This window comes from Prinia subflava, chromosome 1 (genome assembly GCF_021018805.1).
Source record: "Prinia subflava isolate CZ2003 ecotype Zambia chromosome 1, Cam_Psub_1.2, whole genome shotgun sequence".
NCBI lineage: Eukaryota > Metazoa > Chordata > Aves > Passeriformes > Cisticolidae > Prinia > Prinia subflava.
The window spans coordinates 36,482,931-36,498,312 of record NC_086247.1 but is presented as its reverse complement, the minus strand read 5'-3'; the positions used below and the strand labels follow the sequence as shown (position 1 = coordinate 36,498,312).

At 38.7% G+C, this 15,382-nt stretch overlaps 1 protein-coding gene across 3 annotated transcripts in view; it reads left to right on the top strand.

Moving 5' to 3' along the window:
* The window catches only part of NKAIN3 (sodium/potassium transporting ATPase interacting 3), a 339,304-nt gene that overhangs the window by 149,887 nt on the left and 174,035 nt on the right, over positions 1–15,382 (top strand). For all 3 annotated transcript variants that reach the window (XM_063393405.1, XM_063393401.1, XM_063393396.1), the window contains exon 2: positions 11,470–11,607. In XM_063393405.1, the coding sequence (XP_063249475.1) occupies positions 11,470–11,607 (138 nt within the window). The remainder of the gene's footprint in view (positions 1–11,469; positions 11,608–15,382) is intronic.

Here is a 15,382-nt window from a genome sequence, read left to right as displayed (position 1 = left end):
ACAGGTATGTCTTGGCTGTACCTAGGAATGGACAAAAGAGCTGCTGGAGAAGGTTTGACTGATGGGATAAATGGAGAGACCACCGCTGAGATAAATGAACAGCTCCACTGAACATCAGTAGTTATCATACTCATCATTTGTAGTGCATACTGAAATACCAGCAGTGGGGCTAATGGATAGTGGCAGCGATTGGGAAGGTAAATGGGGATAATACTTCATCTGTGGTTTGCAAGGACAAGGCTAGATAAACTTTTTTGAAGTGCTGCAGTCCAACTGCTATGGAGAAAGAGCAGAAGTTGGAGGATTAAATGAAAATAACTAGACAAATGGAGAGATGAATTAAGTTCTGTTAAAAATCAGAGCAAAAAGTTAAGATTAAACAATTTGCACACTTTATTTTATGGAAAGAGATCTAAATATATAACATACACAGAACTTTTACACTTCTATATGTATACTTTGAGTTTTAAAATGACCCTGAAAGGTATCATACCTACTTCTAAACACTTGTTTTAAATTCAGATAATTCATTCTTTTTTTTAAATGAACGATGAATTACCAGTTTGTAACAAGCCAAAGTCAAGATCTTCCTATTTGATTCCAAATGAAATACGTATTTCCATTGGAAAAGGAACAATTGGGAATTTGTCTGCACATCTAGAAGAGTGCTGGCCACACATATTCAGGGAAGGTGAATTCAAGGTGAAAAGGGTGATTCCTTGCAGGAATGGCATTTTGGAATGGCATTCCAGAAGGGTTAGGTAAATCAAGATAGTGTATGTGGAAATTTAACTCTATAAAAGGAGTTGAGAGTGGAGTTAATTTTGGTATCAAAGAATCTAGCTTAAACGACCCAAAAGATACCTTTTATTTCCCTATAGCTCTATAACATTTTCCAGAATGAGTGTTTCTGTTGACAACTTTCTAGGAAACTATACAAGTAGTTATATATATACTTTGAGAAGTTTATTCTCCATTCTATGTGAGGAGGCTACAAAATCACAGAAAATAATGTGAGTTTGGAGTTTTATTTCTGCAAGAGGATGGCCAGATCTTAGAATACCTGTAAAAGAGTGAGATTAAAGATATGGCCATGTTTTCACCCACTTTTTACTACAGTAATTCTTCTTTCATGTTTGAGAATAATCTCAGGCTTCCGATTCTTTTTAATCAAAACATACTTGCATGTCTAAATGAGAGAAAAATGCCTGTATAGCCCTCTATTGGAAGTTATTAATACAATAAACTTCATTGATTAATTACTTAAGATAACATGAGGTAAAAATATTTGTCATGCTGCTTTTCCATCCTAACTCAACCCTTCTTCCTGGCCAAATAACTCAGGAAGTGGAGGGATGTTTTTGCTATGCTGTAAAGAAAGAAGGATATTTCTGTATTTTACATGACCACGTGAAATGATCCAGTATCAGAGAGTTTTCTTGTCAGTGCAATGGCAACATCAGTGCAGTCTCATCATACGCAATGACAGAGTCAAAGGGTCCAGGAGTGTTGCCACTATGCTTGAAATCGGCATTTGAGAGCAAGTGAATGACCTGCAGGGCAGGGACCTATTTAGAAACGTCATCAGACTTCTGAGCTGGTGCTAAACTGCTTTTTTTCCCCTTGTGCATCTGTCAAGTATAAGCAGTCTCTACTTTTGCGTGGCTGGCATTCGAGAGATGCATTGGAGAGAAGTTTTCTGGGGAAAAAAAAGGGAAAGATTATCCTAGCAGACATCTGAACTCCTGCCTGCTGTGGAAATAGGCTCTGTGCTGTGGCTCAAATTAGGGGTAACAGCCAACACATGATTTTTATTGCTTGGCTGCCTTGAGTTAATACCTTGTTTTGCCTGAAGAGAGTTGGTGATTGAAGATACACTGCCTTTTTGGAACCTAAAACTAAACATAAGATGCACCATCCTGTGGGAAACCTTATGTTTCTCAAGATCTGTCATCAATCAATTTGTGCCATTTGATATTTTATGCCAAAGCTCATATCAAACAGTTTTAGTTTGTTAAATTTGGACCTCTAAACTTGTCCAGGTCCATGTGAGCTCTGAACATGTATCTTCTGTAATCATGGAAGCAATACTCCATCTGGTTTAATTTCTGTATTCTTTTGAAGCCTGCATTAAAGTACAGGTTTAGAGGGCTTCAAGAGTCATAAAAGAGGCTTATTTCAAGAGCAGAGGGTTGCTCTTTGGCAAAAAGGAGCATGACATTCATCTACTGGAGGCTCTAAATACTGGTTTCACCCGTTTACCTTACAGGGATTTCAATTCTTCTTTCACCTTGCAGTCTGGGTGCCCGTCTCAGCATCTCCTCCCTCCCAGTCAGACTCTTTGTGGTGAGGATGGGTTGGGTACAGATCCTGCAGCATAAGTTCCCAGCTTCTTCTTTTTCTCTCATTTTTCTCTCCTTTCTTTTTTAAACTGGATCCCATAGTCATCAGGATCTAGGGCTGTCAAGTTAATTGTTATCAAGTTACCTCCTTATGTCACCTCCTTACCTTGTTTACTATGGCTTGAGAATTCAAAGAAGTAGTACACCGCTTCAGTTCTGCTAGTTACTCAGTAAGTACTTCACCATGTCTTAAACCTGTGCATTGAGGAAGCCTGTAGAGGTACAGAGATTTACTGGATGTGTTCAAATGTGGAAATTAAAAAAAGTCCATTACAATTACAAGAATTTGGTATTTGAAGATGTGAAAGGATGTAATGGTATGGCAAGTGAAAACTTTCTTTTGGACTAAATCCACCATATATGCCGCTTGATAAAATTATTAATAAGTCAATTGTAATTTTCATTCTGTCTTGCATCTTTTGACATGGCCTTTTTCATTTATAGTAAGATAGAAATCTTTAAAGTTTTTTAACCTATAACCATGTCTTACACTGTCTTTTGCTGTATGTGGACTGGCATTTAAATGAAACAACCAAGGGAGCCTTAAATGCCATTACAAGCATGTTCATTCCAGCTGTTTGCAGGATTTTATAGGTCAAGCAGCCAAGGGGCTTGAATTTAGTGTTTTGGGATCAGTTACAGCTTCATTGGAGGGTTGAAATTCAATCTTAAATCACTGTGCTGTAACGAATTGGCGCTATGGGGTTTTATTACAATAGCTGGCTTCTTCCCTGTCATGGCTACCCATAGCCTTTAACTGCATTTTTATGGGGTCTGTTTGGTACAGATGTAGCCATCAGCCTCAGGTATATCACCCTGGCACTCATCGTGTGCTGGGAACTGGAACTATTTGATGCCACCTTTTATATCACTGCAGTCAGGTGACCCTGCAGAGTAAATATTAACAAAATCTTCTTCTCATGCTGATGAGATTCTTAAATAATTTGCTGTTGCCTTTCTGAGCCAGATCCTGCAGCCTCGATGCAGTCAGGGCTTCTTTTGACCTTGTGTGAGCTTTGTCAGTGACAAAACTGGAGGGTTTGGCTCAGTTTGGTGAAATACATAACAAAATCATCAAGTCCATCACTCAAAATCTTCCTGCACATAATCAGTGCAGCTACAAGACTTCTGTAGTACACACAACAAGAAAAACAGTTTTCTATGAAGAATTACCTTTGTTTTGTGTCTGTCTGATAATGTTAAATAGTGATATTAAATATATGTATATACTTGTTAATTGTGGATAAAAGAATCTTTTCAGCACCCTCTAATTATATTTATAGATTTTAAAGATCTACCAGCTCTCCTTTTTATGCTAGGGTCCAAATTACCTGATCAGATTGACTTCTTTGCCATTCATTTAGCAGGGTCTTTTGGTTCTGAGTTGTTAGAGCAGTGTATTGGCTTTCAAAAATCATTGAACATATACTGTTCTCTCCTTACCTGTCGTTTTTCTTAAACATTTATCAAAGAACAACTGGTATTGAGGAGTGAAACTTTTTTGTCCTCAGAAAAAAAAAATCTGTTTCGTTAAAATATCGTATCTCCAACAATATTATGTGTTGTCACTACCATCACCCTCCACTGAACTTGTTCACCAAAGCAGTTACTAGAATGGTGGGAAAACCTTTATTTAGTTCTGAGTATTTTCCATATGAGATGAACAGCTGAATAAGAATAGCATTCACTGTTGAAAAGCAGCGCAGGCTGTCTTAAAAAGACAACATATTTCTTATTGAGCCTGCCTTTCTTTTCTTAGTTTTTGTGCTCTGGCCTTCACTAATCTTGCCTATTGCTCTTTTATCGAGCTCCTTCAGCACATACATTCCTTTTGCTTTATATTTTATTTAAAATTACTCAAGTGACAGCCAATTACCTATCTGTCTGACCAAGACTGCAAAGGCACTTTTGATCATCAGGTTTTTTTCCTTGTCTGACAATAACTTGTCAGAAAGCTAAGTTTCTCTGTTGCTCCACTAAACTGAACTTACTATAAATATTTGTGCTTTACTCAGAATCTTTCATGACATTCAATAACCTCCATGACACATGGTCTTATAAATGTACTTAGTGAGCTGTTATAAGGGATTACCATCTTAAAATCACCCAAAAGCTAGTATTTCACCTGGACAAGTGAATGCAGATCATTAAAAATCTAATGAGAGTTTCTTCTGTGGTCAGATAATTCCTTTAACTGTCACTAAACCTATGAAGTAATGATCTAAGTCAAAGTTAAACATTTAATTGTGGCACTGACTACACTCATCTTTGGTAATGAAGCCTCTGTTGCAAGATAAGTTACAGATAAGGAGTCTGTAATATTTAGCTTAAGAATAGTAACTTGCTAAATAGAATTCCTCAGCTAAGAGTGATTATCTGACACCTCCCTTCCTCTTCAGGTTTAAATGCATTAAAAACCTGGCATTTCTCTGGTATTCAATCTTATCTTCTTTTACTGGAGTCAAGCCTGTCAGTAAAATTCAGAAAACACAGCAGGAGTATAAAATTTGTATAAAAAGTGGTTTATTCATTACCATTGGTCTTTAATGCAACTTATTTATTTACTTATTTATTTTATCTTTCTGCTTTCATCACCTGTTAATTTCCTGTTGGAAATCCTGGGGTTTAGCATGTGATAAGTCAATCTTTTACTCTCCAATGCTGAGGTTTTATCCAGAGTACCTAGACAGCTTTTTGATGTCTTTTCCCCTTAAATTAGAAAGTGTGCATTTTCCAAATGTGAACATTGAGCCTTTGCCCCAAGGTTTCACAAAAATGTTTTCTCAGTGGAACATCTGTCAAGGAAAAAGAAACACACACCTAAGTGCCCTGGAATGTGAAGACAGAGTTTAAGTCAAATGTGGCTAGTGCTGAGTGACCTTGATCCAAGGTTTTGTGTGTTCCAGCTGAATGCTCAGGCTGCAAGGTGGTGTAGGAGGCTCCCACTGCTCCTCTCCTGCCTCGCCACTGCCCTCTCCCTCGTGCTAGTGTGTAGTTTTTTGGGAGTGCCCACCAATCTGGGCACAAAAGAAGAAAGAGAGAAGGGAAAGGAAGAAGGAAGGAGGGACGGGCATGGCATGGCATGGCATGGCATGGCATGGCATGGCATGGCATGGCATGGCATGGCATGGCATGGCATGGCATGGCATGGCATGGCATGGCATGGCATGGCATGGCATGGCATGGCATGGCATGGCATGGCATGGCAGGATGGGTTATGAGGAAAAGGTGGTTGCACTGCTGAGCTTAGCAAAGGTATCCTGGGACTTCAGAACAGAGGGCACTTAAAGCTCCAGGTGGAGTTTCGTTGGAGGAGGCTGGGGAACCACTTCAGTTTTTAACAGCTGCATCTGCCAAACTGGACTAAACTGTAATTCAGCACAGCATATTGGAACCAGTGGTAATGGTAAAAAGATTCAGAGATTCATCATGTCCAGGAGCCACAGCTTAAATTTATGACAATAAGATGAAGATGAGAATTTTGAAGAAAATATCTTTATCTTTAGGAGCACCAGATAGTATGGATGATGTGCTGTGCCCTGGAACTTCTCCCGTGATAAGTACTAACAATATCAGCCAACTCTGAGTCTTACATGCATAATTCAGATGTTACAGATAATTCCTGAGCTGAATTTAGAGAATGAATACTATGAACTGTAATTTTTTGATTCGCCATTTTTTGTATACTATTGTAATTTTTGAAAGTTGAGTCCATTACTAACAATAAGTGTCCATTTCTTAATCTTCTCCTGCAGCTTGTAAAATTGTTTTAATTTCAAAAATGATTTCAAAGCTATATAGTTTTACAGCTCTCTAGTTATTAAACATTTCTTTGATTTTTGTTAGATTTCTCAAATACAATTTTGTTAAATATACAACTGGTATTTTTCTGGTTGTTACAATTTCTAGGGATTGTTTTGCATGACAGATTGAAGCAACTTTTAAATTTCAAATGCAGAGTAGATTATACTTCCCAGGTTTTTAAATTTAGTAATTTATAAAGTATCAAATTTGCAGCTGTATCATTAACCTTTTATTTTTACATTTAACAATTTTATAGTCTTCTGGTTATATCATGCCACTTTTGGGTCTTTTCTTTATGAAATGATCTGTTACATATGAAAACTCTTCATCTTGATATAGTGACTTCTTCTGTTATGGATTTGGTTCTATTTATTAATCTCAAACTAACATGTCATTTATAAAACTTTTCCATCAAAATATAAAACTGACTGTTTGTCTTGACATTTCTGACAAAAGAGAAAATTGAGTTTTAACACGTATTTGAAAAGTTGACTTTGTAACTCTGCTGTGGTGTCTCATCACTCAGACAGCTTCTGATCTATATTTTGAAGTATAATAGGACCTGAGAATTTAGAGGAGGAGTTTAATCCATAGGGCACCCTATTGAAGCCTTTTCTCAAAAATGTTTTTTTTATTTCTCTTTTGATGAGGAACATCTTGGCAATTTTTTTTTTGCAGATCCTACACAGCATTGGCTTTTATTTTGCTACTCCTTTGCCTTAAGCTGCTTGTGAAACATTAATGCTATTAAGTACTATTTTTTTCTGGAGATTCCAATTGTGTTGCACATCTGGTTGATCCCTCTAGGTGAAGAAGCTCAAAGTTCAAACAGATTAGTTCACCTGAAGTTTTTGCTGTCATTAATACAAAAGGGCTTGAGCATGGCTGGAAGAGAAAGTTCACCTTGACTCATCTTGCAGCTTAGTACCTTCTCCTTGTGTTCTGCAGGAAGTGGGAAATGGGAAATGTTTGGAAGACTCAGTGAAAAAAAGAGGTAAAAAATGAAGGCTTCATTAAGTGAAGTGCTACAGTCCCACTAGAGTATTTTACTGCTAGTCCTGGTCTCCTGAGTCATGCACTTTGCATTACAAGATTGTCAGTGATGATGACGACTAAATAACAAAGCTGTCCCTTGCCAGCAGTAATAAGAAATATCATATATCTTTTTTCAAGCCTTGTTAAGATAAGAAAATGTTGTTTCCCATCAACTTGGATAGATTTTTATAAGTTCTCATGAAAATATTTCACTCAGCTGGACATAGGTTTCACTACAAATATACATGTAGTACCTAGGTTGCCGAAACAAGCCCTCCTCTTTTATTTGCAAGAAAGGTTTGGGTTTTCATTCCACTTCTGTGTTACTCATTTAAAAAAGTATCAGACAACAATTTATTATGGGCAGCCCCACACTTTGTTGTCTTGATTGTCACAAGCAGTAGAGGTGCAGCCTCTCCCAACTTGGTAGGGACCTGGTATGGCAGTAAACCCCCAGAGGACCTCGGTCACATCAAGCATACCCCAGCTGCAGCCTCGAGCTCCTCTGCCCTGCTAAGTTGATTATCTGCCTTCTAGAAATGGGAGAAGTTGAGCCAGCTAATTTTGGGAACCTCTCCTTTCCCTTTAGGTTTCATTTTTTAGGCTGTTTTCAGAAGAATCTGAAAATGTTGATGAAATTAAAAATTCATATGGGAAAATTTCTTGCTAAGAAGAAAATTCTTATTGAGAAAAACAGCCTCCTTATAATCAAAATGTTTCTAATGTAACATTTTGAAGTACTCACATGCATGTAACTCTGAATGAAACTATCTTTCACAGAATTCAGGCTAGTTTGGTGACCACTGATGGACACAGGTATTTTGGATTTGGGCAAACATCATCAGCGTAGGCTCTTCATATCTGTGCAAAACTAGCCTGTAAATGTGTAGGGGTGCCTGTTTCCTTCTCTTTATTCTGATAATTTCTGTCAAATCAATTACAATCTGAATCACAGCCTGTGTTAGGCATTGCTTTTCCATTTGCACAGAGCTAAAAACTTTGTGGCCCTTATTGCTTCTTGGGGGTTCTGCTGGTTGAATACTAGACATAAGAGCAACAGCACTCAGATGTTTCCTCTATTCAGTCCATATTGGTCATGGTATAAAGAAAGCAGGTCTTAATGTATTTCCTTTGCCATGATCGTGGATTATTAGGTTTTTAACTTCTGCCTGTCTTACCTGCAAGGTGTTATAATTTAGACCAGAGTAGCAATTTGAGGAGGAAAGACATGCCTCCCACCTCGTCCTTTTCTTTAGATTCCCCTCACCCCTGCTAATGTATTCTGTGGGCTTTGGGGATGAGACAAATTGCTCTGTGTTGGTGACAAGAGCAAAAAAATAAATGAGACTTAGCTGTTCAGGAAGGTCTCTCTGCATAGCCTGATGGTGAAAGCACTCCTTAGTAGGGAAGGAATGGTACTGAAAGCAGGTTGGCATGCTGTTGTACAGCATACTACTTCCAGGGCTCTTTCAGTGGTTTCATGCTGTCACTGTATATAAAATAAAGAGCAAGCCCTATAGGCAAGAAACACGAGCAACTCTCCCAGTTTTGTAAAAGTGTCAAAAGCAATAGACTGTTCCCTCATGTTTCTGCTTGTGCTCTCTTTTTGACTCATGAAATAGAAATTTTTATTTTTTGCTTGTGACACGGCTTCAAAGAGAAGCTCTTTCCCTTGGTATCCTAATGCATAGGAGGTGGGAGGAGTGGAATGAATAAATCACTAGGCAGCAGGAGAGGAAATTGAACTTTTCTTCTCTGTATTTGTGGTGGGTGCCTTAACCACAGTTATCTATGGAAATATTAACAATTTTTTTTAATATATAGCTCTATGGTGAATATACGCATGTGCTCCCTCATCTTTGGTAATATACTTGTGGCCACTGAGCTTTTTTTTTGTATAGATGTACTCAGAACTTGCTTGGCAGATATCAGGGAGATGCACATGAAGGCAAACTTTTTATCTGATCCAGTCTGGGCCTGAGCTGAACACCAAGCCTTTTAGCATGAGTCTGGTGGCAAAGTGCAGTGCTTTTGTTCACTTATATTCCAGTGTTACATTTTCCAGGTGTTTAAGGTGATGACCTGAAGATTTATCCCAAGGGTCAGTTTAAGAAGAACAGATACTAAACAGCTTCATTCATATCTGTGCTTCAGGCTTGTCTTTCAGATGGCTCTAGGTGTTTCAAAGCTACATAAACTGCATAATGGTATCCATGACCCACCAGTGTAAATTTCCTCAATACCACTCTGGGCAAGCTCTCTGCTCCCACCACCAGCACATTCTCATGCCTGGGGAAGTAGCCAGGCAGTGACGTTGTGGATGTCAGTGAGCCATTAGAGCTTTCTGTCACATTAACCAGGGTTACTGTGGCCAGTGGTCTTCCCAGAGAAGGAAACCCATGGCTAAGGGCCGTTTTGAGTAGGTAAGTGTATAGTTTGCACACAGCTGCCCTGTCTCAGAGCCAAGGACACTTTAATGGAGACAGTGCTAAGCCAGCTGCCCTCAGTGCTGGGAGTGTGATAGGACACTCTCAATTTATTGGTGAAGACCAAAGCTACAGGAGAGTTTCAATGACGGTCAGGGCAGAGGTGGCACTAAGCCAATCCTTGTCTGATTTGACAGCTCCGTCCTCTGCTTGCTTGCTAGCTAATGTTATGGCTCCAGGAAGAAGACACATTGTCTCTGAAAACTGGTGGTCTGTGAATTTTTTAGCTGTTTTGCTGACCCAGAAGATTTCCACTTGTAATAGGAATGAAAAAGTCTCTGGCTCTGATCATGGATGCCATAAATGCCTTTGTATGTGATACAGGACTCTCAGTATGTTATTGCTAGACCATAAACTGTAAGTTCTGCCTGTGCCAAAGAGCTTTCAAAATTCTTTATTTACCATCTTGCACATGGGATTTGGAGCACCCTTGTATTGGACTGTGTGATTTTTCATTTATATATTCTGGGCTGGATGTTTAGTTGATAAAAGTCAGTGTAACTTCACTGATTGCAAAGGAGCTGCACCAAGTTGATGATTCAACTTTTGTTTATTTCATTGTTTAGATTTATCATATTTATTTATCTCAGCATAGAGAATATGGTTTTCGTGTCTGTAAGGGAGGATTTTTGTACAGAAAAAATGGATTCTGCATTCAGTGGCACCTAGTCTCATCTTGCAGGTGAAGATTGAATCTGACCATAATGTGTAAAATGAAATCGTTTATGTGAAATACCCACATATGATAATACTTTGGTTGGTATTCACAGAGCCATGCTTGCTCCATCTGTCTCAGTTATAAATACTGTAAGTGCATATTTCAGTAAATTTTAGGGTTTGTAACAATGTAGTAAAATCAAATAGATGTTAACAAATTCTAGCAAGCACAGAAACTCTGTTGTTTCTCAGTAGATTTCTATTTAGCTGCTCAAGAATATCTTGCTGCAGCTGCAAAAATATTGAACTAAGTTTAAAGTTCAACAAATATGCTGCTAAGAAAGTTGATTTTTCTATGTTTTTAGAACAGTGGATTGGATTTTCAAAAATGAGTAAAAAATGTGTTTGCAGAAGAATTTTATATCTGGTTTATTGTTTTTCTTTTTTTGCCTAATGTTCAGAAATGCAGAATTACCTAAGAACCACATGTGATGCAAAGATGAATGTTGACATTTCTTAGCTTCCTCCTTTTCCACACCCAACTTAATCCAGACCCAAAATGCCATTAGAACAGTGGGAAGAGAGCTCTTAGGCTGCCACCATTTCTTTCTGATTTGTAGTTGCCCAAAAGTAACATAGCAGCTTTTGAAGAGCACAGATGGCTCATTTGGCTGTTGGTTTTGAAGCAGTTTGCTCTGAGGTCTTCCAACATTTTCTACTGCCTGAGCCTATGTCTGTGCCTCAGGTAGTGAGGAGAGGAGGTCCCAGCAGTCTTCCTGAATTCCTTCATTAAGGAGCTCCTGGGATCACAGTGGCCACGTCTGGCACTTGTCTGGGCTTGCTCTGCCCTTTTGGGCTTTTAGGAACAGATTGAGGAACTTGGAGTCGAGTGTAGTTGAGGGTAAATCTCAGGAAACAAAGACATGGGGAAAGGAAGGGAGCATGATGGTATTTCAGAAGCAATAGCAAGGTTTGCATAGCTTTGCTCACTTGCTGGTGAAGCCTGGTAAAAATAATAAAATATCAAGTGTTCTGTCCAACCCATAATTAATAAGTGGATGTTCTGTTTATGTGTTTTCTTACAGCTGGCAGCATTAGAGAGACAAATCTTTGACTTCCTGGGTTTCCAGTGGGCTCCTATCCTTGGCAATTTTCTACAAATAATAGTTGTCATTTTGGGCTTGTTTGGAACCATCCAGTTTAGGCCTCGATATATTGTCGTGGTAAGTCTCATTTATTATATTTTTTATCTTGTTTTTTGCTATAAAACCTGTCATATTGCAAAGCAGAATTTTCTTGGTTTCAAAACACCAGATGATATTTCTGTGGAAACTGTAGAGGTCTCCATGTCTTTTTGCAACTTTAGGACTACTAAGGGAATTTTTTTTAGATTTTGGACATTATCAAAAACAGGTAACCTGGAGAAAGTGCTGCCAAAACTATGACTATGGTAATTATACTATATGTAAATACATTATATTATATGTAAATAAATAAGTAAAGTACAATTTGTTGTTCTTTTGCAACAGACAAGCAGAATTCATGGCAATTAAAAAGAATATTTGCAATGGCCAAGTCATATTTAACTACATCTTTCTCTTAAGCAGAGAGGAGCAAGGATTGTAGAAATTTCTTTGGTCCTGTGACCAATGGATTCCAAAGAAGTCTCCTTCTCACTTACATGTAATTTTGTCAAGACCTGTATTTATGGCTTTGACCCTAAATTATTGTAAATTCTCTCTGATGCTTGTAACTTGAAGCTTCTCTGTTGTTTTTTCCCATGTTCTCAATATAGCCAGGAATAAAAAGAAATTTCAAAGCTGTGAAGTAAACTGCCAACAAAAAACATCTCTGTTCCTCCCCCGTGTTCTTTTTTAATGTAAGAATATTATATCTTTACCTGGTAATGGCTGTATTTGGAACATTTTGGTTGTGTTGTCAGTAATGGATTTTAAGAGGCTAAAGTTATCTGTCTTTTTCCTCACAAAGGAATGAAATAAATGTCTACTGGGAAAAACTCGTTAAACAAATACTTTAAAAGCTTCATTTTTTCTAGTCAAGGCTAAAATCCTGTAATTCTTCATCATGTCTTAAAAGAAAAAGTGAACAAGAAGTGCATCCAAGATATGCTCATGTTAGCTAAGCTTATAAGCAGACTACAGTGAATTGAAAATGGACTGATATTAAAAATAGTGTTTTTATCTATCATCAGTGGTTGGAGAGCTGTTCATCCATGTATTGATGACTCACCTTTCTGCTTCATGCTCTCCATTTTACACATAAGAAGTGTGTGTAAGCATCTGTAAGATTATGTGGGAAATTCATGTCTGAAGTGTAACACTACAAAATTTCTTGCCCCTCAGGTTCAGCACTGCTGTTCAATGATGCAAGATCTGTTTTAATTTTCCAATGAAATGCAACAGATGTTGACTGTTTCTATATATTTTCCAACGTAATTGAACATTTTAGGCTATACAAAAGTTGTTTTAAAGTAGAGGTAGAAAACATAATTAAAGAAAGAAACGCCTCCCCAGCAAGGTACTTTATGCTGATTTAACTGAACTCATATTCTGATTTATCTTTAAGCATATATTTAGGAGCTCTGGTTACAGCAGGTGCCAATACTCTTTACTGGGGAGGATCAAGGCTCTAGAGCCCAGCTGGTCAGAGCATGGTGCTGATAATGCCACAGGTCATAGGTTTGATCCCTGTATGGGCCATTCACTGAAGAGCTGGACGTGATGATCCTTGTGGGTCCCTTCCAGCTCAGAATGTTCTGTGATTACCCATTTCTTCATCCCATCACTACCTGTCTGAGCAATCTGTGATTATATCCTTACTAACACAGGGTTTACAGTGAAGCAGGAATAGTTCGAGCCAAATCCTGAAGCCTGAAGGGTGTCTGTAACACAAGGTGTCTGTAACTGACCTCACAACTCAACATCAGCAGAACGGGGTGGCTGTCATGTCCTCCTGTTCCCTCTGTTCCCTGGCTGAACACTTCCCCAGATCCTCTCACCCACTTCTGGCAGGAGTTAACTGGACCTGTCAGTATGTCAGTTCCATTTCTAAGCTGTCAGAAAACCAACCTAGCAAAAAGTGGAGAATTTTTTGCTAAACTGGTGACCTGAATCCAGTCTGTGAGGTGCCAATGGTTGCCAAGGTTGGCATAAAGCAGGGATTGGGACTGCATGTTTATGAACAGCAATGTGGAGGCGGAGGGGAAAGGAGGAGTTGCAAGACTTCTCTTGTTGCTAGCTCCAAACTTGTCAGTTCAGCCTCATGCCTAGCCTTGCCCTCAGGCTGAGTTCAGTGAATACCTCAAGCCAGCATAAGCAACTCTCCCTCTGCTCAGCTGCTGCCCTCAGTCTCTGTGCTGTTCCCCTGTTTGCACCAGCACAGGCACCAGTTTAACCACTTGGTAAACTGGCACACCAGAACAGATCCAGGTTAGAAGCAACTATTTTCTTTACTGATGTTAATTTAAATGTATTCAGCTCTTTGATATGTTTTACTTGTTCCAGCAGATGGGAGAGGGGAAATGGGAACAAGCAGCCAGAGGAAGGAGAAAAGTGCATGGAGTCTTTCTACGGCAGTGCAGGGTTACACCAGCTTGAAGTTCTTGTTGAGCATAGCCTGAGGATCTTCCAGTCAATATCAACACCTGCTCCCCAGAAGCTGGGCTTCCTAGAGCTGTGCCAGTGACAATTTAGCTTTGCCCACTGTCCCCAGAAGCCCCAGAAGGAGTCAGTGATACTGACAATAAAGACCCCTACCAGTGCCAGCTGCATACTGCCTGTATTCACTAAGGCAAACGTGACAGCCGACCTTGTAAGCTTCTACTGCTGACTTCAAATTTAAAGTCTGTTTTAATGCAAATCTTCACTAGTGTCCTGAATTTCAGTATTAAACACAATGCAGAGAGATTCTTACCAAGGCTCTGGGTAGTGAATTAGGCTTCAAATTTATGGAGAAACTTCATGGCCTTCCATGTTCATGGGTCCACTTTCAACCACATCTAAGCCCCTGGATTTGTTAGTGGCTGGTATCCAAAGAATTTGGTAGTGTGTCTGTGGCTGAAGAAATATTTTGAGTCATGCCTTTATGTACTGTGGTTGATGAATCTTCTGATTTAGATTAAATTTAATCCAGTTTAGCTGGAAAAGTAACTAATTGCTTCAAGAAATTTATGCTTAGTATCCATTGTCTTTTCCAGAAGGCTTCTCTGGAAATCAGCTTAATTAATGCAGATGATCCCATCACAATATTAAAGAACTAAAGTAAAGAGAGAATCATGTCAAATGCAATGGTTTACTTCTGTAAATTATCTCCACAAAATTAATCTGGCACTTGTGCACACAAATTGTCTACATAATAATCTGTCACACTGTGGTGGTGATCTTGACTTCAGCTGACCAGCTCTAGAGCCATTGTTTAACCATAATTGAATGTTTTTAATCTATCTTCTGTGCAATGAAGTCTGTGCTTGAAGGTTTCCCTGACAAGTCAAGTTGCACAAAAGCTTTCACTTTGTCATCCTATTCTGCGTTTGTCATGTTTAGTCTCCTCAAATTTTAAAATCTGTAAAGGAATGGGAAAGTAAGTGAATAAATGTAATACATGTATGGCTATAACTTGAAGCGCATCTGTTCTGCAGTCAAATATAAAACTGCTTCTGCAGGCACAACTGAGCAGGATTTTGTTGCAAATACGTAGAGCCAAAGGAGTTCAGTGAGGGCTGCAATAGAAACTGATAAAAACAATCACAGTTATCTGCTTCTGACTCTTCCACTGCCATTGAACCCAGGCTGGCCAGTTTATCACTAGGATTTAGTGACCACATAAGCTGCACCATAAGCATAGCCATTGTAGATTAAAATTCTGAATAAAGAAATTGGTTTGAGTGATATAAAATTTGTCATGAGATCTTTCTACCAAAAGAAATGCCCCACTTTCTAAGAGCTGCCATTCAGTGGCTGATACATGAGGCATCTCTGT